The sequence below is a fragment of the Eptesicus fuscus genome, chromosome 13, assembly GCF_027574615.1.
Source record: "Eptesicus fuscus isolate TK198812 chromosome 13, DD_ASM_mEF_20220401, whole genome shotgun sequence".
Lineage (NCBI taxonomy): Eukaryota > Metazoa > Chordata > Mammalia > Chiroptera > Vespertilionidae > Eptesicus > Eptesicus fuscus.
This window is the reverse complement of record NC_072485.1, coordinates 78,888,405-78,911,480: the sequence shown is the minus strand read 5'-3', so window position 1 is coordinate 78,911,480 and position 23,076 is coordinate 78,888,405. Positions and strand designations below refer to the sequence as shown.

General features: G+C 54.1%; 2 protein-coding genes and 1 non-coding gene across 5 annotated transcripts; 1 reads left to right on the top strand and 2 right to left on the bottom strand.

Annotated features, from left to right (window-relative positions):
• Positions 1-145: 145 nt before the first annotated feature.
• Positions 146-2,094, bottom strand: B4GAT1 (beta-1,4-glucuronyltransferase 1). Its single transcript, XM_008146918.3, has 2 exons — positions 928-2,094; positions 146-687 (listed from the first exon to the last, which is right to left on the bottom strand). The coding sequence occupies exons 1-2, from the start codon at positions 1,981-1,983 to the stop codon at positions 496-498; spliced, it is 1,248 nt and encodes a 415-aa protein (XP_008145140.1). The 5' UTR covers positions 1,984-2,094; the 3' UTR covers positions 146-495.
• Positions 2,095-2,565: 471 nt separating this feature from the next.
• Positions 2,566-2,647, top strand: TRNAS-GCU (transfer RNA serine (anticodon GCU)). The gene has a single exon. It is a non-coding gene; the product is annotated as a tRNA-Ser (tRNA).
• Positions 2,648-8,145: 5,498 nt separating this feature from the next.
• On the bottom strand, positions 8,146-15,001 carry SLC29A2 (solute carrier family 29 member 2). 3 transcript variants are annotated; one of them, XM_054725282.1, is made up of 12 exons: positions 14,713-15,001; positions 14,377-14,458; positions 13,080-13,240; positions 12,714-12,853; positions 12,186-12,320; positions 11,477-11,574; positions 11,157-11,241; positions 10,480-10,616; positions 10,133-10,238; positions 9,951-10,036; positions 8,999-9,081; positions 8,146-8,333 (listed from the first exon to the last, which is right to left on the bottom strand). In XM_054725282.1, exons 1-12 carry the CDS (start codon positions 14,739-14,741, stop codon positions 8,222-8,224), a joined length of 1,254 nt encoding a protein of 417 aa, XP_054581257.1. In that variant the 5' UTR covers positions 14,742-15,001; the 3' UTR covers positions 8,146-8,221. The 3 variants fall into 3 exon arrangements, with proteins under 3 accessions (XP_054581257.1, XP_008145139.1, XP_054581256.1); XM_008146917.3 differs by having other exon boundaries at positions 8,999-9,198; positions 14,713-15,000; XM_054725281.1 differs by lacking the exon at positions 14,713-15,001 and having other exon boundaries at positions 8,999-9,198; positions 14,377-14,559.
• Positions 15,002-23,076: the final 8,075 nt, after the last annotated feature.

Below are 23,076 nucleotides of genomic sequence, written 5' to 3'. Positions count from 1 at the left end.
AAACTCAAAGCCTTTATCTGATTTCTTTACAAAAAGCCCATTTTGTTAAGTACTCAGACTTCTCCCTCTGCGCCATTCATACTTTTTGCTCTCCTACTGCCTACCCACCCAAGATTGTTAATAATAACAATAATAAAAACAATAATACTGTAATAATATTAATAATACTTCACATTTGTACGAAGCTTACAGAGTGTTTTCACATATAGCATCTCATCTGAGCCTCCCAACAGTTCTGTGAGGTAGATAGTCTCACCTCCCTTTTTACAGACGGGGTAGCCGAGGCTCAGAGAGGGAACAGGATTTACTCAAGGCCACTCAGCTAGTTAGTGGTAAAGCCAGGACTCGATCCCAGCACCCCATATTCAAAGTCCAGTGTTCCAACACCACAGCTACCATTGTCAAGTGGAGTGACATTTCTTACCCCTCTCAGGCCTGAGGGGCAGCCTAAGGAGAGAGGAGGCTGACGCTTCTCAAACTAGGGCAGGGAAGGACTCAGCAATGACGGGTCGAGTCGGGGTACTTGGCCTTCAACTCCTGTTTGAACTGGCGGTAAAGAATCTTATTGTGCTGATTTTCGGCTTCCTTTTGGGGGTGGAACTTCAAGGCTTCTTTGAAGCCCTTATGAATCAGGAAACCTTCGTTCAGCACCTCGAAATCAAATCCTGCCACGTGCAGCTCACAGGCCTGTGGGGGGGGGGGGGAGAGACAGGTCAGCAAAGCCTGATGATATTCCTAGGGCCAAGACTGACATCCTAAAGCTGACCCCAGCATCCCACTCCTCCGGAGGCATCCTGGATCTCCCACAACCACCACTGAACTATCATTTCTCCTGCCTCAATGCCCACTTCCCATCCAGGGCCACTCATAGCTCCCTGACCCCGCGCCCTGCCGCCCCATTTCCCCTGCCCTCTCCCTTATAGGCACCTGGCTGATGCGGTTGAAGCCGTACTGCCGAAAGCGTTCGTCGAAGGTGGGAACCTTGCCTCCAGCCACGTAGAATGGCTCCCAGGGGTCCTGCCAAGGCACCACGTAGGCAGGCCTCAGCAAGGTCCCTTCGGGAAGGTTGACCCAGCGGGAGTAGTTGGTGGGCGCCTGGCAGGGCGTGCACAGCCCGTAATAGAAGGGCCGCACCTCGCCCACCTGGTAGAGCTTCAGCAGCTCGTTCTTATTTGCGGGCATGCGGCGGGCTCGGCGGATCTCAAAGGCAGGCACCACGAGCGCTGTCCCTGCCCACTGCTTGCTCTGATCCAGCATTTCCCGCAGGCCTCTCCACAGTCCCTCGCTGGGCACCATGTCCACATCGATCACCAGGGCATAGTTGGCCCCCTCACGAGCCAGATTCCTCAGCAGGTTATTGGGGTAGGAGACGTTGGTCCCCAGCGCGTAATTGACCCCGGGCTGGGCCACCCTGGCTAGCTTGTCAAAGACCTGCTGGCAGGACCGCAGCAGGGCGAACTCCCCCGGCTCCCGGGGGTCGGGCACAGCGGCCTCGTAGCGCGAGGGGCACACCAGGTGCATGGCAACTCTGGCGCGAATATCGGGGCAGTGGCTGCTCAGCGCGTAGGTCAGCACCGTGGCCAGCTGCGCCTCCTCCTTGGTGGCTGCGAACACCGACACGGACAGCGGGCCCTCCCAGCGCTCCAACAGGCCCGACAGATGCAGCAGGTTGTCCACGCTGGCGTGCGTGGCCAGGATCACATCATTGGGGTCCATGGTGGTCTTCAGGAGGCCCCTGTAGACGCGGTAGTCGCCGCTGGTGTCCAGGACGCCTCCGGAGGCCAGCGCGGCGCGGAGCTGCGCCTTGACCTGGTCCACGGACCGCGGGGACGGGGGGAAGAACTCCAAATACTGCTCTTGCTCCTCCTGCCCGTGGAGCCCGGACAGCAGCGACAGGTAGAGTAGCTGCAGCATCGCCACCAGCATGAGCGCGGCCAGCAACAGCTGGTAGAAGGCGCACCGGATGGCGTAGGACATCTGCATGGCTCTCGGGGCTCGCGGCGCACAGCAGGGACCACCCGGCCACAGCCTCGCCAACCGCCGCAAGCCCGGATTTACCGCAGCCTGCCGAGCGCAGCCGAGGCGAGCCGAGGCGAGCCGAGCCCCGTGCACAGCCCCTCTCGCCCGCACGGGCCCCCGGGAGTGCCAGGGCGCCCCCTGCACGCCTGGAGGAGCGACTGCACTCGCCGCCCGCGCGGCGCGCTTTGCAAACGCTGGCTCTGTCCGAGGCGGCACCGCTGGGTTCCCAGAGACAAGCAACCCACTCCCTCCGGGTCAGTACGTGACCCCCGCACCCCGGGCCGACCGCGGCCTGAAACCTTGACGCGCTCGCCCCGGGCTCAGGGAGGGAAACCGCGGCAGAGCTCAGCTGCAGCTTGGTGAAGGATGGGGCGGGTTCGCGGCTGCGGCGGGAGGAAAGGAACGCACACAAACCCTTTCTTTCTGCGGTTTCTCCCCCCAGGAGATCCTACCAGGGCTGCACGGAGCACCGGGTGTAGGAGGGGCTCAGATGGTGCGGAGGAGATAAGCGATAAGGGAAGTTAGAAAGGTGAGGCTTCCCTGTGGGACGAGGTGGCCGAGTGGTTAAGGCGATGGACTGCTAATCCATTGTGCTTTGCACGCGTGGGTTCGAATCCCATCCTCGTCGGTCGCGTTTTACACGGGAGATGATTCTTTATTTTCTACATCCCATTGGTCTGGGGCACCACGTAGGGGACAATTTGATCCAACCAGAGCCCCAGTTCTCCACGCATCTCCTCCCGCTTCAGGCTCTTCCTATACTCTGTGTCGGAACCCTCTGGGCCGTCAGAGGTGTACTTTTCTTTCTCCCTAGACAGAGGGCCCAGGGTTCGGTGGCACCTTGAAGACCAGAACCGGAATTCTGGCCAAAGCCAAATTAGGGGCCTGTATATAGAGTCACCCTTTCCCTGACTAAAGTAGTGGAACTCAAGGGTGGGTGGTGGTGGTGGTGGTGGTGGTGGTGGGGAGGGTGGTATTTGTTCCTTAATTACTCCATTCAGCCCAGTGATTTCCCTCCCACAGCAACTCTCCCAGGAGGGAGACCTTGTATCCGCACCCCTTCTTCCTGAACACACACACACACACACACACACACACGCAGAAGGTCTTGAGTATTCTAACACCAGCCTTATACAAAAGGTGCTCAATGAGTGTGTGAATAATTGAATCGTGGATTCTTTCGAAGAGGAGAGTCTGGGGAAGGGCAGGTACTTGGACGGCTACGTCAATGATAGGTAATAACTGGCGCTGTGAGTCTTGGGAAGGTGCTCTGGGACAGAAGGGAGGGTGTCCTGGGACAGGGCAAGGTGTTTCTCCACTACTCCACAGGCAGAGAGTCAAGGTTGCTGAGCTGAAGAGTGGCCAGGAGCCCTATATTCCACAGCCCCCAGCCATACTCCTACGGAGCCGCCCAGACCAGGAACTGTGTGGGGCACCAGGAATGAGGCCTTGCAGGGGACACGGGCACTGACCTTGAAGGTGTCCGTTGGTGACCTGGGCCAGAGGAGAAAACTGTGCGCAAGAGCCTTTCAGCACCGGCCTTGGAAACTGGAGGCACGGAAGCCAGATTGGATGCCTTTTGGGTTTTCTTGACCTGCTCAGTGTTAAAAACAACAACGACACAATTAAATTACATTAATTTTAACTTTGGTGAATCAGGAGATTGGACATAAACCCCACATTTCCAGCTTCTGTTTTGAATTCTGGAAGATCTGGCAACACCAGGCCTGCATTCCTTCAGGGTGACAATTGGCTAGAGCAGTGGTCGGCAAACTCATTAGTCAACAGAGCCAATTACCAACAGTACAACGATTGAAATTTCTTTTGAGAGCCGAAAACTGACTTCTGCCCATGGGCCACGAAGTTTCAATCGCACTGTACATGCGTGCCCGCACGTGGTATTTTGTGGAAGAGCCACACTCCAGGGGCCAAAGAGCCGCATGTGGCTCATGAGCCACAGTTTGCCGACCACTGAGCTAGAGGATAAGAGTGACTCCCCCTCTGCAAACAGTCTTTTCTTTGCCAACGTCTCAACCCTGCACCTTCCTGCCCACCCTGGCCCTTTGAGCATTTGTCTTTCATCTACGGTACTCATACAACACCTATTTTCTACCTCAATTTGCTGGGGCATCTGCCCACAATACCCTCCCTCACCCACTGCAATGCTAGCCGCACAGCAGGCATCAATTCCTGTTTTCTGAACCAGTAAATCAGAGGCTTCTGAAGAGTCCCCAGGGGCTCTAGTCTAGGGGGGACTGAAAAATAGTGACTGGGCTTGGCCGTTATCAAGGAAAGCCACATGGAAGGGGCCAGAGGAAGGCCAAAGCCTCTGTTGTGGGCAGAGAGGCCGGGCCGGGGTCAGGGGCTGGCTGTGAGGGAGTGGGGCAGGTGACATTCAAAGAGCAGTTCAAAACCGTTCCCAAGGGGGCTGCTGCCCACAGACCTTGCCCTATGCAGCTCTCCCATCTGGCTGGTCCTGACTTCTAGCTTTTATAATAAATCTGTAATCCAGCAAGAAAATGTTTCTCTGAGTGCTGTGAGCTGCTCTAGCAAATTAATTGAACCCCAGGGCAGGGGTGCTGGAATCTGATTTATAGCCAGCTGCTCAGAAGTACAGGTTACAACCCGGACTTGCCATTGGCATCTGCAGTGGGGCAGTCTCATGGGACTGAGGCCTTAACTTGTGGAATCTGATGCTCTCCCCAGTAGATAGTGACATTGTAGGACACTCAGCTGGTGTCAGAGTATGGCCTGGGGAGGGAGGAAAGCCCATTCATTAGCCCTAGTTGGCTTGGCTCAGTGGATAGAGCATTGGCTTGCAGACTGAAGGGTCCCAGGTTCGATTCTGATCTAGGGCATATGCCAGGGGTTGCAGGCTTGATCCCCAGCCAATCAATGATTCTCTCTCATCATTGGTGTTTTTTTTTTTATATAAAAATATATTTTATTGATTTTCTACAGAGAGGAAGGGAGAGGGATAGAGAGTTAGAAACATCAACGAGAGAGAAACATCAATCAGCTGCCTCCTGCACACCACCTATTGGGGATGTGCCCGCAATCAAGGTACATGCCCTTGACCGGAATCAAACCTGGGACCTTTCAGTCCACAGGATGACGCTCTATCCACTGAGCCAAACCGGTTAGGGCTCTTCATTGATGTTTCTATCTCTCTCTCCCTTCCTCTCTGAAATCAATAAAAACATATTTTTAAAAAATAAATAAAGGATATGTAACACAGAGTGTACAAATAATAAAATATACAATATTCTTAAAAAAAGAAAAAACAAAAAAACCCCATTCATCAGAACAATGTGTAGAAATACTATTGTATTTGATCTTGACTCCTGAAACTTTACTAAATTCACTTATTACCTCTAATAGTCGTGTGTGTGTGTGTGTGTGCATGTGTGTGTGTGTATTCTTTAGGATTTTCTGTATATGTATATATTATATCATCTGTGAATCTGGGTAGTTTTACTTCTTCATTTCCAATTTGGATGTCTATTTCTCTTTCTTGCCAGATTGCTCAGGCTAGAACTTCCAGTACAAAGGTGAAGAGACGGAATGGTAAAAGTGGGGTCCTCTTCTTGTTCCTGATCTGGGGGGGAAGGCTTTCAGCCTTTCACACCGAGTACGCCATTAGTTGTGGATTTTCCATAAATGCCCTTTATCAGGTTGAGGAAGTTCCCATCTATCCCTTGTTTGTTGGTGCTTTCATCTTGAAGTGCTGGATTTTGTCAGATGCTTTTCCTGCATCAGTTGAGATGAGCATGTGGTTCCCCCTTCATTCTGGTCATGTGCTGTGTGGTGTCTTCCACCGATGTGTTTCTGTATGTTGAACAACCTTGCATTCTGAAAGGCCTGGCTTTGATTTTAGGACTCTTAACCCCCAAGGTAAGCATCTCTGTAGAGGCAAATGCCCCCTTCTCTCCTGTATCCCTCCTCCTCTCTCTAATCCCATTTAGTCCTCATTGCTAAGGTTCTTTATCATTTGTCCCCAGCCCACGGCTCCAGCCTCAACCTCTCTTCTCCCTCCCTCACATCCTAGGGGCTTCCTCACCCCACCCCCTGCCAGAGTCCCCACTGTTCCCTGAATATTCCATGTCCATGCCTTCCACACTCTCTGGTACCTCTGCCTGGGGTGCCCTTCCCCCACTCCAGCCCAGCAAACTCATATTCATCCCTCAAGACCCACCTGGGGGAATGCCTCCTTTGGGACGCCCGCCCTGACTCCCCAGCAGGACCCATGGCCCTCTTCTGGAGACTTCTGTTACAGGGCCTTCGCAACCCCACGACGAGCTGCATTGTTTCCTATGGCCTCGGAATACAGACCACTCCTCCTTTGTTTCAGGGTCCCCAGACCAGCCAGGGCCTGGCACCAGGAATTGTGGTCCAAAGAATGAATCCTCACTCAGGATCTTCCTGGGGCTGTATTTCAGCTGTCAAGGCCATATACTGCTTCACTTTCCTCTTTGATATCAATGCAGCCTCTGGCTTCCGAGCAGGGGCCCTGGCTCAGCTCCCGGTATAGAAAGCTCCTCAGTGAATGTTTACAGCAGGCACGAGGGCAGGTGGGCAGCAAGGCCAGCGCCTAAAATGGCAAAAAAAAACCCACACGTGCTTTTCTCTGGGTTGGGCATGGTAGTACAGGTGTGTGTGAAGCAGGCCTCTCCTCCGTCCCTCTAGAGCCGTGGTCGGCAAACTGCGGCTCGCGAGCCACATGCGGCTCTTTGGCCCCTTGAGTGTGGCTCTTCCACAAAATACCACGGCCTGGGCGAGTCTATTTTGAAGAAGTGGCGTTAGAAGAAGTTTAAGTTTAAAAAATTTGGCTCTCAAAAGAAATTTCAATCGTTGTACTGTTGATATTTGGCTCTGCTGACTAGTGAGTTTGCCGACCACTGCCCTAGAGAGTCAGCTGACTGCCTCTGTAAAGCTCCATTTCTGAGAAAGGGAAGCCTGCGATGCAGAGGAGCCTGGGAGAGTGGTAGTCGTCCATGCAGCCCGGTGCTCTGCCCAGGAGTACAGGGCTCCTTGCAGGTCGATATCCCTTGGCCACTGCAGGAATGCTCACAAATCCCTGCCCCTCTCGGGCCTCAGTCATCCCATCTGCCAAATGGGTACAACCATCCCCACCCCACCCTGCTCATCAAAGCCAATAGAGCTGAAAGCACCTTGGAAAGAAAGACTCAGAGACATCATTATACAAATGGAGAAGATTGTTATTGGACCCAGGAGCAGGAGCAGAGAGAGAAACCGCAGAAAGGTGGAGTGTGTGCTCAGGGCTGTGCTTTGAGCCCCTTGAGGAAGAGAAGCAGGAACTGGGCTGGAAGAACAGCACCTACAGGGAGGAGGGGGGTGGGGGCTGGGCCCCAGCTCTGCTGTGAATCGGCCACTTACCCCGGGACTCGGGCTCCTCCCCTGTACAAAGGGGGAGTACAATCCCTGCCTGCCTCCCTCCAAGGCCTCAGTGCCGCTGTGAGAGGGCGCTGCACACTGTACAGCGCAGCGCACACCTGCAGGCTAACCACAGACCTGGCCGGCCCCGCGGGGCGCGGGGGTGGAGACACTAAGTGTTGGCAACAAAAACATTGTCTGAGGCCCAGAGGGTCCTGGGAGCACCCTCAGATCCCTAACGTCTGTCTCTCTCCCTGCTCCCCTCAACTTCCCTGCATCCTCTGTCCTGGGGTCCGAGAGACCTGCCCACGGGGTCGCTGAGGCCTGGGGAGAAGAAGAGTTCCTGCCCGGGGCTGGCCCACACTCCCACGCGGAACCTGAGGCTGGGCCCACACCAGCCGCACCCTCGGCAAGGCCCCCGCCTGTGGCCTCGGTCTCCCTCGATGGGCAGGGCTGTTTTTTGTGACCAACAAATACATGCGCTCCTGATGCTGGGGCAGGGCCATGGCCCTCGGCCCTTTCCCCGGCCGCCACCTTTTCAGCGAGGGCTTCTGTGCTTCTGGACCGCGTCCATCTCTGAGCGTCGCCTCCATCCTGGGTGAGGGCTGGAATGACCGGTGGTGAAATCTTCCTCGCAGCACCCCGAGGAGGCCCGGGAAGGAAACAGCACCTGCCTCCTCCTGGCACCTCCAGACCAAGGGGCCCCGGCCCAGCAGAGGCTTGAGCCAGCTCGCCACTCCTCTGCCCTGGGTCTGGGCTCCGAAGGGGCAGCGAGAAGAGAGCTGCTGGGAGGCCCTCCACGCAGCCTTCAGAGCAGCGCCTTGAAGAGGAAGGAGAGGGAGGCTCCGCAGGACAGCCCCAGGGCCAGGAAGAAGGTCATGAGGGCGCCGGCCACCTCCCTCTCGTGTGGCAGCACCTGCCTAGAACACACAGGGGTGGGAGCTCTTAGAAAACGCCCTGCCCAGCCTGGACCCAGCCCCAGTGGCCCGGCCTCCTTACAGCACTGAGTTCTGGTCTGTGCTGACCCCACCTCCAGTCCCCGTAATTAGGCCCTTGTCTCTGGACTTGTTTCCTGACCGGTGAAATGAGGACCCTGGACAAGGGCATCTCTAGGTCCCCTGGGGTCCAGTATTACAGGATTCCAGATTCAACTGCTTCCCCTCTTGATAAAATGTCCCCAAACGGCCCGCCCCCATCACCTCTGGATTCTCCCTCCATTGTCCCGACACTAATAGCCTATGAACTCTGCTTCTGAGCAAAACCTTAGCTCCCCTTCAACTGAGAATTTGGGGAGTGGGTGGGCCCTAAGAAATAATAGTCCAACCCGTTTATTTCACAGATGGGGAAACTGAGGCCCAGAGAGGAGGCTCCAGAACCAGTGCCTGGGTGACTCCCAGGCAGGAACCGCCCCAGTGGAGTCATCGCCTACCGAGCTCCTGGGCCGACAGGGTGGCACCAGCGAGGCCTGGAGGCAGCCGGGGCAGGGCTGGCCAGAGCAGAATGAGCCCTCCCTTGCAGGCTGTCCCCCCTCAAAGAGTTCACCCACCTCCCAACTCCCCCAGGCCCTCGCGGGCCGTCCCCAGACCTGGGCGCCAGGCACATGGTGAGGGACACCAGGTAACCGTTGGAAACAGCAAAGACCATCATGAAGGTGATGAAGTAGGCGTCCTGTGGGAAGAGGGTGGGCAGCCGGGACCTCTGGGGCACGTGGCACAGCATGAAGAGCGGAATGAACAGGACGCGCAGGCAGACCAGCAGGGGCAGCAGCCGGCTGTCCTGGTCCGGCTGCGGCAGAAGCTGGGGTCAGGGCAGTCCCTGCGAGCAGGGTCTCTGCTCCAGGGGCACCCCCGCAGACTCATGCCTCACTTCCCCTGAGCCACCCTACAGGAGCTGGTGAGGACCCAGCTCTTGGGCCTGTGGAGAGCAAGGGGATGGGCCAAGCCACCCAGCAAGCAAGGACCGGCCTCTGCCTCTCCCCGTCTCCAGCCTGCGGTCTCTCCATGGCAGAACTGGAAGAGGCCTTAGGCGGCATCTTTGGTTTTCAAACTTGGTTCCTCCGAACATCCCCGGGGGTTCCACAGACCCCTTTGGGGCGGATGGGGGTGCTGAATGGGATTGGAAGCTGGGGATCAGAGCAGCTCCTCTTGGATCTACTTTATTTATTGTGTCTCCTTGGAAGATTTCATTTAATGAAGCAGCACCTTGGCGGAAAGCAACGCAAACACTAGGGATGTTGTGCCCCCTCTCACGTGGTGCCGAAACCTCCACGCGAGTCTCCAAGCACAGAGGGCTGGCCCTGGGCTGGGTGCTGAGGACACAGGTCAACTGGACGTAGCTTCCGCTTTCAAGGAGCTCACGGTGCCAGCCTTGGCTGGCATCCCTCTCGGAGCCGGCGCTCACCGCCACCGGGTGCCTGTCCCCTTCCAGGCCCAGACCAGCTGGCCCGTTGGGAAATCACCGTTCTGTGCTCTTTCACACCCTCTGATATCCAGCTGCTTCCTAGAACCTTCAGGTCACCCCCGCCCAGGTGTGCTCACCCACAGGAAGTACGAGGTCAGGCTCCGCCCCAGGCAGTCCATGATGTTGAAGAGAAGGAAGCAGCAGATGGGGTTGAAGAACTGACCTGGGAGAGAGAGAGGCTCATCCTGGTCCCGACTCCCCTCCTCCTCCTCTCCCCTTCGCTCCCCTGCCCAGCCCTCTTCTGCTTCCCAGCACTCACTCCACTTCCCGGGACTGGTGGAGCTGGTCACCATGGCTGTGATGGCGGGGAAGACAGACAGGGTGACTGTGAAGACCAACACAAGGCACAGCGCCGTCAGCCAGATCTGGGAGCCGGAGGCAGGGGTGTGAGCCGGGGGGCAGGCCTGGGGCCTAACACTCAGCCCCCCCCCTCCTGCCAAAGCCCTGGCCCAGGAGCAGGACACCTGGGGCCTGGCTCAGCCGTGTCCCCGACCCACTAGGACCCTGCCCCTAAGGCCCCGTTCCATTCTGAGTCTCTGGGGAGGGCTAGAGAGAGCGGCGTCTCTTCCCCAGGGATGGTGGTTGGGGGTTATATCCAAGCCAAACCTTTCGGAAGACAATGAAAACTGAAGGTTTTCCTGGCTTCTGGGGTTCCTCCGGCTCCAGCTCTGGCTCCTTCTCAGGGTCAAGTTCCAGAGTCAGGGCCGCCTTCTGAGGGCTGTTGGGAATCCCGTTCTTCTCATCTGGGGCAAGAGGGATGGCAGGGTCATGCCTGTGAACCTTATCTATGAAGGGAGATTCCCAGCAATTAAAACAAGTGGCCCTCCTTCAGCCCAGGGTTCAGGCAAAGAGGATTCACAACAGAAATATGCTTAGCTGCTATTTATTAAGCACATGCATGTGCTGGGTAGATTAAGCACCTTGAATGGACTATCTCACTGCCATGGCTCTATAGGTAAGGAAATGGAGGCTCAGAGGGGTTAAGTGACTTGCCTGAGGTCACACAGCTTGGATGTTGTGAAGCTGGAACTCAAACTCAGATGCATTCGGATCCAGAACTTGCATGCCTGACGTGCTACTGCCTCCCCGTTTACAGAGGAGGACTCTGAGGCCCAAAGGGCAAAGGGAGGGCTTCGTTCATGACATTTTTTTCTGCCTCTGTGCGTACAAGGCTACTACTAGGGGTGAGGGCTCTAGTTGGAGACAGAAAGGACATCTTTCCCTGTGGAGGTGCCTCTAGCTTCCTCTGGGCCTCCCCCCGCCCAGCAGGGCCCAGGGCTCACCAGACTGCAGGAGCTCAGCTTTAGTCTCCAGCTCCTGACCTTGTGCCAGCGATGGTTTCCTGGCCAGGTAGTAGCGGGCCAGCTCCTGCAGAAGGCAAGCGTTGGTCCTGCCTGGCTTGGCTGAGGTGTCCGGATCCCTCCACACCCTGTTGGCTTAGAGGCTGGGGTCCCCTAGTGCCCCAGTGGCTGACTCCTTTGGGGATCTGGACTGGGGCTAGGGCCCCTCCACCGCGCTTGGTGTCTCTTGGGACCTCAGGCTCGGGTCGGGGCTGCATCTGAGATGCTCTGAAGTGCAGCCTTGAGCTCAATGCCAGGCTCACCATGTAGGGCAGGCTCAGGTAACACACGATGGACACGAAGATGCCCACGCAGGGTGTGATGAAGTACCCCAGGGCAGAGGTCTGGGCATCCACGCCACCTGTGAGGAAACTCCAGCTGCAGCAGGGAGGTGGCTGGTCCCACGTGCTCCCACAGGGTAACAACTCTGGTCCCACTTCCTATCATGGCCTTCTCAGATTCATCTCCTGGCCTCTTCCGCTCCGCTCACAAACAAACGCGGGAATCTTGTCAGGGCCCCAGCCCAGCCCTTCGCTTCTCTCACTCTCACCGTCCTGTTTGTTTGTTTTTAGAACCTACTACGTGCTCATTATTACAATCTGATGATGGAACCATAATAACCATTCTGGTAAGGAAACTGACACCGGTAAGGTGCTTTGTCCAATGCCCCGCCACTAGGGGGCAGAGGAAGTGTGATTTGAACACAAATCTATCTGAATCCCTAACCTGTTCCTCCTTGCCTCAACCTCACCTGCAGCCACATGTCACAGTTGGCCTCAGGAATCCTGCCCCTGACTCCAAGTTAACCCAATCCTCACCCAGTCACTCTCTCACTGCAGAACCCAGCTCCCCATCACCTCTGTCTCCACCCAGAACCCACAGCATCTCACTCCTGGCACACTCTCCCAACCCCCCAGAACCCCAGAGGCCACCCTCCCTCCCCGCCACCCCCAGTCAGTCAAGTCTACTCACTGGCCATGGACATGAGCATGGCAAGAGCAGCGAAGATCCCAGCCAGGCCCTGGCCGCTGAGGAAGAGGCTGCTGTAGGTAGAAGGCATGGTGCCCAGCTGTCCAAAGAGGCTGCCCTGCAGAACTGCGCAGAAGGCTGTGGAGGGACGAGAATGGGGACTGCCGTTCAGCTAGGGAGGCTCAGGGGCTCCCTGGAGGAGGTGTCAGCAGGACACACTGTGGACTCTGGATGAGGTTGGTAGGCATAAGACTCCTGGCACTCTGGTGTAACAACCCCCATTCACTCCCCTTCTGAGGTGCATCCATAGACTTGCAGGTCTAGGTCAGGAGGCCAGCTCTTAGGTCAATGCGGGCCTGTCACAACGGACTTCCTCTCCCTCTGGGCCTCAGTTTCTCATCAGGGATATGGGTGCTGCTGCTGCTGCCTTCCCTTTTTGTATACATTGGGCCCTTTTAGCTACAAAAAGGAGGCTGGGCTGAAGTCCTGGGGGGGCTGGGCAGGGAGGTGGGTAGGGGCAGTGGTCCTCACAGTTGATGAACCAGACAGAGGCCATGGTGATGGAGAAGAAGGGTCCGGGTGTCATGTCCACCTTGACCAACGCCGCCGTCAGGGCAAAGAGCAGCAGGATGACCAGCAGGCTGCCCAGAATCCGCACCGTCTCAGGGATGCTGCTCATAAGGGGGGCAGAGTGGGCATCAGCTGGACCCGGGTCAGGCCGAGGGAGGCGGCGGGAGGTGAGGCCCAGGGCTGGGCAGTGGGGGTGGGGGAGATGCAGGGAGTGTGGAGGCAGGATGGGAGGCCTTCCCCGGGCCCAGTGGAGCTGCCTCGGCAGGGGTGGGGCGGGAACAACGGAGGGGAGGGCGGCCTGGGAGGGAGTCAAAGGCGGCCTCTCACCACTGGTACAGGAAGGAGTTGAGGAGCGTGAAGAGCAGCAGGGGCAGCTGGGACAGCAGCGTCACCCAGTTGTTGAAGTTGAAGGTGTCTGCGGGGCCGGTGTGGTTGGCGCTCCAGGTCACAACGGTGCTGTTGGCCCCCGCCAGCCGCCCCTGGAAGTACTGCCAGGGTTCCGGGGAGGGGGGACAGGGTCACCCCACCGCACACCCTCAGGAGCCGCCCGGCCGCCCCGCGGCTGGCCCTGCCTTGGGATGGTTTGGTTCATTTCTGTGGGGACTGTCTGTCTGTCCTTGTACTGTTCCCAGAACCTGGCACCGCTGGAGCTCAGTGAATGTGCATTGAACTGAACGGCTGAGATCGGGAACAGAGCCCGAGCCCTAAGAACCCCCAACCGGAGCCTTGCTTCATCTCCAGATCACCCCTCTTCATCCGTGTCCTGGTTCCAGCCCCCACCGCCGCCCAGCAGCAGCTTCCAGATTCCTGAGTGTTTATTGAGCGCTTCAGCAAGCCAGGCTCTGGCGGGCGTGCCGGCCAACCACATTCCCTCCGGAACGCACATCCTGCTTAACTCCCCCTCCCAATGCCCATGGCTCCCTAGTGCCTGCAGGGCAAAGCCTCAAGGTTTTGAAACGGCATTGGGGGGCCTTCAGAACCAGACCCCAGCCTCCCCTTTGTGCCCCATCTCTTGCTCTGTTCCCTGCCCTGGAGACACACAGGACTCTGCTCCAAGCCTGGGAGGCCACGTGTCATGCTACATTATTAATGGCTCTCTGGCACCCACCTTGCTTTCTAGACTAGGGGCTAATTCATTTTGGGGTGTGCGGGGCCCAGCACAGAGCCAGGCACTGAGGAGCGTCTGGAAAGCTGTACTGAATAACCTGGTCCCAGAGAGAACGCCGCGCTACGATCCTGCCTTCCCCGGCGAGAACTCAGCTCGGTGAGGACCTGTGAGGACGAGCCCTCCTCTGCTGTTTCCGCCAGTGCCCCCGCTGCCAAGACCAGGGCGGGGCCCACAGCAGGTGCACACTGACTCTCCGTTGGATGAATGAATGTAACTCGTACAGAGGCCTGGGCACCCAGTTTTGGAGTGACTGGCACAGAACTCCCTGAGCCGGGGGCCTTGCCCCCTAGGATCGGGCAGCCCCGAAAGCTCGACCTTCCTAGCCACCAGAGGCACCTCCTCCCTCAGGGGCTCCGAGCTTCGGCAGTCCCCCGGCAGAACGAGGGGTCAAAGGCGGCGGCGAAGGGACAGAGGGCGGCTGTGGCCGCGGGGCAGTCACTCCGCCGCGAGTCTCACCGGGATGGCCGTGATGAAGAAGTTCCAGGGAAGGAGCGTGCCCAGCCCAAGGATAAAGAAGCTGACCCCGACCAGGTGGTAGCTGTGGGGATCGGTCAGAAGGTCACCCCGAGGACGCAGCTCCTCGGTCGCCCCTCCCGCCCCCGCCCCCCGCCCCGCTCCAGAGCGGACTACAGCCCCCATCACCCTGGCGCAGGCCGCGGAGGGAGGCGGCTAATGGGAACTGTAGTTCCATTCGCTCCGCTTTGAGCCTCAGCGCGCCCATCGGAGCGGGTCTGCGCTGCCTGCGGCCGCCGGATTTCCTTCCGTGCGCACCCCGCTCGGCCCCCAACTTGCCTGTCCTGCGGGATGTCTCCTCGCGCCATGGCCGCCCAGCGCGATGCGCCCGGTGGGAGAGCGGTGGGCGCCGCACCTGCACCTGCGCGGGGCCGAGGACCCGGGCGCCCAGGAGGCTCGTTCCGGCCGGCGGTGCGCAGCGGGAGGGGGATCGGGTGTCCTCGAAGGGGAAGGGGAGAGGCGGGGTGCGGGAGGGAGTCGCAGGCCAATTTCCCCGGGTCTAACCTTCCGCAGGCTCCGGCTCGGCCCCGCCCCCGGGGCGGGACAGAGCGTCGCCCCGCCCTCTCCACCGCCCGGCCTGGGCTCCGGACCGGGGTCGGACCCTGGCCCTGCCCCGCGGTCCCCGGACCCTGCGGCTTCCCGCGCAGCCCAGGGCGGCTTAGAGGCGGTGGGTCCGGGAAGGCCCCGGGCGCCTCCCCTTCGGCAGGCGGCTGTCCGGGCCCCTGCGGGCGGGGGGAGGGGAGGTACCCCTTTCCCCTCGCCGAGACCCAGAGCTGACCTGGCGCGGTGTCTCCCCCTCCAGCTCCCGCTGGTGCCAGATTCGCGCTAGCGCCCCCTAAGGTGGGAGCCCACGGCGGCGCCGGCCGGCCGGGCCGGGCGGAGGGTGTAACCCGAGCGGGGCTGCGCCCCGGAGGCTGGAGAGGCCGTCGGTGGCCGGCGGAGCTCCCCGGCCGGCCCGGGAGGCAGACGGACCGACGGGCCCTTCTACTCCAGCGGGTGCCTGGGAACCGCCGGCTCTTTGGGGCGCACAGCACCGGCTGGGGCCCCCGTGGGGCGTCCTAGCGGACTTCTGGGCGGTGAGGCTGAGCTGTGACGCAGCCGTGAGGGGTTCAGCAAAGGCTCCGCGGAAACGGGGGACCCGGCGGGGAGCCCAGGCTCCTTCCTCAGCCTGGTCTTGTGCTCTCCCACCACTGCCGCAAAAAAAAAAAAAAAAAAAGGAAAAAATTACTTTTTGTGAAAAACTTTGGAAGACTGTAGAGCATTGTATTTTGAAATTAATTTGCTCTAACTCATACAACTTACGGTGGTTTGTTTTCTCTGCAGTCACGTGCATAGAGGATGCTGAAGTGAGAGGCTCTAAATCACATATTACTGTCTTAAGTGATGAAGTTTTATGGCCACTCCCAGGTTCCGTGTGTGTGTGTGTGTGTGTGTGTGTGTGTGTGTGTGTGTTCTCCAGCCGACGGGGAGCCCGCGAGGACTGCTTGTCTGGGTCAGTATGTTATTATTGCAAACATCTGGCGCCACAGCCTGGTCCACGCAGGTGCCTGATAAATGCTCGGTGAGTAAAGGGGCCGCAGTGATATGCAAGAGCGTTTAGGGAGAAGAGGCGGCATTAAATTACACTGAGAGATGCCGGTTTGGCTCAGTGGATAGAGCATCGGCCTACGGACTCAAGGGTCCCAGGTTCGGTTCCGATCAAGGGCATGTACCTTGGTTGCGGGCACATACCCAGCAGGGAGTGTGCAGGAGGCAGCTGGTCGATGTTTCTAACTATCCTTCTCCCTTCCTCTCTGTAAAAAATCAATAAAAAATATAAAAAAATAAATTACACTGTCTTTTCAGTTTGCTTTCAAGCCTTTGGAAAGGGGGAAAGTCTCAATTCAGTGCTAACATGTTTCTTAGACTTGTTCATCTTTCCTTCTCTAACAAGGGCTTCTGTTGAATAGAAACAAATAACTCTTATGTTTCTTCTCTGTTTTTTATAATTGCTTTATTTCTAGGCCTACACATGCTAGTTTCCTATTTATGGTAATTACATACACTTTTCTTTGAAGAATAAAAGTATGTGTATTTTAATGAATAAACTTACAAATTTATTTATTTATTATTTAAAATATATTTTATTGATTTTTTACAGAGAGGAAGAGAGAGGGATAGAGAGTTAGAAACATCAATGATAGAGAAACATCGATCAGCTGCCTCCTGCACAACCCCTACTGGGGATGTGCCCGAAACCAAGGTACATGTCCTTGACCGGAATCGAACCTGGGACTTTCAGTCCACAGGCCGACGCTCTATCCACTGAGCCAAACCGGTTTCGGCACAAACTTATTTAAATTAAATTAACTAAATATAATAAAATTTAAAAATACACTTCCTGGAATTAAAAAAAAACAAATTAAATATAATAAATTAAAAATATAAATTGGTTTAAACAACTTTTTTTTTTTTTACCGGATTCGAACCTGGGACCCTTCAGTCCGCAGGCCGACGCTCTATCCACTGAGCCAAACCGGTTAGGGCTAAACAACTTTTAAGAATGTATTTAAATTTTAAAATAAATCTGTTTATAAACTTAATATAAATTAAAATGTATTTCTGAAAAATGGGTCATTTCAAGAAAATTCGGTAGATGGCAGTGCAGGCGGTGCACAGCCGAGGCACAAGCTTCAAAGGAAGGATGTGAGGAGCTGAGGTGGGGACACAGCGTTGGCTGAGACCTGTGTGAGGAGGAGCGAGGGCCTTTCAGGGAGAGGACAGCCTGTACCGGGACCAGGGACGTGAGGACGTTGACACATTCTGGGACAGACAAGTGGATCCCTTTGGCAGGCACGGTGGAAGGACCGGGCAGCGGCTCGGCGACGGCCGGCCGGCTTTGACAGGCCTGAGGGCTGAGTAAGGCATTTGGATTTCATTTTACAGGAGAGATTCTCACTTCAATCAGAATCAGTCACCCTTGTCATCACACATATTTTATTGCTATCCCCCAATGAAATGAATAGATAATAAAACCCACTACACACAAAAAGTTAATGTCAATACAAAATCCTCATAGTACGACTCAGGATCAAGAGAAGTTTGAGCGCGGGGACGCTCAGGCACAGGGGAGCCGTCAGTACATAACCTCAGTGGATGCAGCGGCTGCACACGGTCAGGCGCCCGGCAGACCGGCCGCCCAGAGACCACCAGGCCGCCGTGAGCTGTGGTTTTCGGAAATGGTGACCAAGTCTTGGCAAAGTTCCAAACAAAGCAGAGTGCAGCTGTCCCTCTACATCGGTAGTAGCTGCCTGGCTGAAAAAATGGGGTGGGTATTCAAATCTTACAGATAATACATTGTGTCCACATGTAAAATGGGGTTAGGGTGGCTCATAAAATGGCCCACGTGGTTTTTAAAAATCTAATAATAGATTTTATTTTTATCACAGTTTTAAATCCCAGAAGAGTTGAGCAAAGTACACAGAGTCCATGTACTCACCTCCCACCCATTCCCATTCCCGAGTGACAGCCAGGGGCTGCCTGGTGACCACAGACCGCTCATGGGAGAGTTCCTCCGGGTCAGGGTTTGTTGACTTCAGCGCTGTTGTCGTTTTGCCAGATAATTCTTGGTCGTGGGGCTGTCCTGTGCATCCTAGACCACGCCCACTGCGTGCCAGGAGCACCTTCCCCAGGCGTGTTACACAGAGTGCCAGATGCCCCTGGTGGAGAACCGCTGTTCCGGGCACTTGTTCTCAGCTCCGGGCCTGGGAACTCCGGGCCTGGGAGCTCCGCCCCTCCCCTCCCTGAGAGCCCAACCCAACACCCTCTTTTTATAGCACATTTTGTAACACCGCTTCGATAATCCTAAAAGAGATTTACGAGTAACATAACCCGTCCACACAATGTAAAAGCAATGCTAATGCCCTGACTGTAATGCAAAGGAAAGCTAAAATGAATAATTTATAATGAAAGAGTGAGTATCTCCATAGGTGAATCTTTGGGCACAACGATAAAACAGAGTTTGAAGCTTGTACTTGTAATAAATAAGCTTAGAGGAGTTAGAGGATCAGAAGGTAATTCAAGAAGAACAGGAAAACGAAAGCAAATGACACAGGTGAACACCACCATGAGCACAGGAAGGATAGTAACTATAGACCAGTCTATTTGTGTGAAAGAGAAAGGGATACATACCCTTCATTGAAATCTGCCCAAATCAATTCCTGCTGAAGTAGAAAAACCCAAATCAATTCCTGCTGAAGTAGAAAAACCCAAATCAATTCCTGCTGAAGTAGAGAAAAGAAGAAGTTATGATATTTTTGTAAATGATCTTAGCTTTATTTATGTTTTCTGTCAAAATAATTCCTGATGTAATGACGTGGGATTGTGTCACAAGACATGTCTCCTGTTTTGAAATCTCACTTCATGTGAAGGCATAGAGAGACTCCATACTAATGTGGCCCCCATGTTATTATGGGATCATAATATCTTTTGGTAGAATAATAGAGTATAGAGTGGATTGTAAAGAATAAGCAATAATATGAGATTGTGGTTGGTTGGGTATGTTTCTGGGAAAAGTATATGAGTAAGATTTTTTTTTAATCTAGGTAATGCAAAATAAGTAAATAATTACAATATGCAATTTTCATATTGTAGATTTCTTATGGAATTAGGAATATGAATTTTTTCTTATGAAATTTAAATGTGACTTTATTATACAACGTTGTTTTAAAACAACCTTTATTAATTAAATGCATTGAGATCTGCATTTCACTTATTCCCATGAATTAATAATATTTTGTTCTAAGTCTGTTCAAAGGAGTCCTCCTTAGAGTTCTTAATACTCATATTTACAACTGGTTTTGTTGTTTTTGCAGTATCCATGCTGGTGCAGTGAGGGTCTTTGGAATAAATACATTGTTGGAAATGCTACCATATGCTATTTAGTTCTTTCCAAAGAAGTGGAGGTGAAAGTCATAATTGGATCCCAAACTATTCATAAGTAGATTGGTTAAATCATGTCTGGGGCTCAAACAGAGTTTTAAATCCAAATAACTCTCCCTGTCAGTGTTGGCTAGCACTCCTCATCTGCTTCAGGTGGATTTAATATCCAAACTAGACTGTCAGTGCAAACTTATCCTTAAATCTGGCCATTGTGTCTTTGTCACTTAAAATAGTATCCAAAGAGAGAATCTTAAGGCCTGGTCATATCAAATTGCTACAAAAATGGAAGCTGGAAAGTTCCTATAAGAAGGGTTATTTTTATTTTAAAATTATTTTTATTTTATTTTTCAATTACAGTTGACATTCAATATTATTTTGTATTAGTTTCGTGTGTACAGCATACTGGCTAAACCATTATGTAATTTACAAAGTGACCCCCGCCCCCCGGGATAATTCTAGTACCCGCCTGGCACTATACATAGTTATTACAGTATTACTGACTGTATTCCCTGTGCTGCACTCTACATCCGTGACTATTTTGTGATTACCAGTTTGTACTTCTTAATCCAAAAAGCATTGCTTTTAAATGTCATGATAATTCCCTTCATTTTAGTGGGTTTTTTTTTCTCCTTTTCCAGCAGATCAACTTTTCAAATGTATCTAAAGCTATATGACATCATTTTTGCAATACCTCAATTACGATGTTGAGTTATTTCCTTGATTGAGTTGACTAATTCCCCAATAATACCAAATAGTAAAGAAAATATTTTTAAAAGATTTCCTTTGCAGAGCCATGTTACTTCTAAGGATGATATATATATATATATATATATATATATACAGATCCCTTTAAGCAGCATTGATCAGGAATTTTGTAGAATGTCCCCCAAATGGGGGTTTTCTGTTTTGACTATGACGGGCCTGGTATTATGGGGGGAAACACCGCTCGGTAAATGCCCTTCTGATCACACATCAGAGAGTACCCGATATTCACACGACATCACGGGCGATGTTAACGTTGATCCCTTGGTTGAGGTCTTGTTGCCAGATTTATCCGCTGTAAAGCTACCATTTCCCCCCTTTCATACTCTATTCTCTGGAAGTCAGCCTCGGAGTCCAGTCCCCAGTCAAAGGTGGGTGTGGCTAAGCACTGGGGTGGGGGGGAGCTACACATATATTTGGATTTCTTCTGTGACGCAGTTTATCCCTTCTCCCTCCTTTATTTCATCAGCATGGCCGCAAGTATATATATTAACTTTGAGTCCTAATCCAGTACCAAGCTGTTTGCTTTGCTGCTCAGATTGCTCCAGCACTGGCCCCTGGAGTTCTTCCAAGTGACCAGTCCCCATCCGTTCGCTTCTGAGTACTGCCTTGCTCTCAGAGGAGCGGTTCTCAATCCCGCTCAATCAGAGGCAGTCACCCTTTTGACAACAAACATTTTATTGCTGCCCCGCAATGAAAGTAATTGCAGGTCAGTAATAAAGTTACTATCACAGGCTCAGCTGGTGCTTTCCCTGCCCGAGCCCTGACGCAGCCATGCCCCAGGGAGGCCCGTGGCTTTTATTGGAGAATGGCAGTTAAAACCAAGAACTGGGCGCTGGGAGCCAAGGTGGCCTTTCAGAAATGAAAATCAGATTAAATCAACCTCCTGCTCACGTTTTTGAGTGGTTTCCCACTGTGCTCAGATGGCTCCTCCCTCAGCTCACCGGGCCCCTTCCCAGGACACGCCAAGCTCTCTATATTCTTGAGGCCAGCATGTTTTGTTTTGCTCTTAATATGTATATTTTTATTGATTTCCGAGAGGAAGGGCTTGGCTATTAGGTCTGGGCTCGGCTCCTAGGGCCTAGACTGGGCCCTTAAGGACTAGGCTGGGCTCTTTAGGGCGAGGCTCGCAAAGTCCCCCAACAAAGAACCATCTGGCCCCAAAATGTCAATAGTGTCAAGGTTGAGAGCTCCTGATAGAGAGTGTCCTGGTGGTGGCTCATACTTAGTCCATAAATTACAGGATATCAAGGTGGAATTGGGACCCAACCAGAGGAAGATGAACAACACCCAAAGCCCTGACCCGGTTGGCTCAGTAGCTCAGTGGATAGAGCATCGGGCCTGCGGACTAAAAGGTCCCAGGTTCGATTCCAATCAAGGGCATGTACCTTGGTTGTGGGCACATTCCCAGTGGGGGGTGTGCAGGAGGCGACTGATCGATGTTTCTAACTCTCTATCCTCTCTGTAAAAAATCAATAAAACATATTTTTTAAAAAGAAGGAAAGAAAATACCCCCGGGACCGTTCTTGGCCCCGCCTGGAGGGAATCAGAACTGATAGCCATGGAAAACCACCGCTGAGAGGCCGCGTCTCTGCCCGTCTCCACTCCCACTGCCAGGACGCTGAGACCGTGGGTGTGGAGAAAAGCCCCGGAAGCCATGGGTGTAGCTCCGGGGCGGGTGGGAGATTACACATGGCCGATCGTCACCCAGTGGTGGAATGGTGAGTGGATCGGGAATTTAACAACAGATCCCAACGGTGGCGCTGGGAGCCACTGGCTGTTCCACAGGACATTCGAGTCAGGAGACAGGGAGAGTCTATGTGGATAACCGTAAACACAACCCTCGTAAGAGAAACCTTGGAGTTGGAAAGAGGGGGCACCCCAACCCCAGTCAGCAGCTGGAGGAAGCAGTAGGAAAGCACTACTTGGGGAGAGGCTACTTGGGGACACATCTGGGGGAGTCTGGATAAAGGTGACTTCTGGGTGGATCTCTGCAACCCTCTCAGGGTCGCTGGAATGGCAGCAAATCCTGTTAACGAGCCCACGGGAAGACAGCGGAGCCACCCAGGGGGAAGGAAAGGTGTGGACTGACCTGGTGTCCCTTGAATGGGACAAAAATGGCCATTGCAGGCCAAGTAAGTGGAGTTACTGTCACCCACGCGGGGACAACATGCCTTGTAGCTAACGGGTTGCTATAAATTCCTGATAAATCTAAATCACGCTGCAGCAGTGCCTTTACCTGGAGCTTTAGACATTGCAAACTCTGGTTCCTTGCGTTCCCTTTAACGGCTTATGCGCAGATCCTTAGCATCTCCAAGCGGGTTAGCTGAGAGTGATGGGGAGGACAGCAGCGGCAGCAGGGACAGATTTTAAATCTCCATGAATCTCCCCTTAAAACCAGAGCAACCAGCTAATAAACCCAATCCCCTGGCCAAAGTTTACAACAAACCTGGAGGACAGGTGTTCCCATTCACCCCAAATACAAGCCAGTAAGAATTAACCCAACAACGCCCAGAGACCTGCACGGGGTCAGCGTCTTCGCAGGAATACAAGAAGGCGATAGACCTGAGGACGGTTATTCACTGGAAAGCAGGGCAGCAAGCTGAGACCAGGGAGGGTTTTTCTCACCCCAGCAGTGAGGGTCCAGCATAAGCAGGAAGATGGCATTAGAAAACAACACCGAGTGGGGTGCACAGTATATAGTCATATCCTCAAATGCGGGGAGGAAATGGAGCATGCAGCTGCCATGAGCTCTCAGAGCCCTGGGGATGGGGGAGAGTCCCTGCCCCTCGCCTGGCCTTGGGCTGCTGCATTTGCGAATGGAGGAGTGCCTCTGGATGAGCTGGCTCCTCAGTCTGTCCTGCTAAGGAGCAAGGTCTCTCAGGGATGTGCTGTACTCCCCGTTATCCTGCCACCTCATCCTAAAAATCCCCAGATCAGGGCCCTAGAGACCTGCCCTCT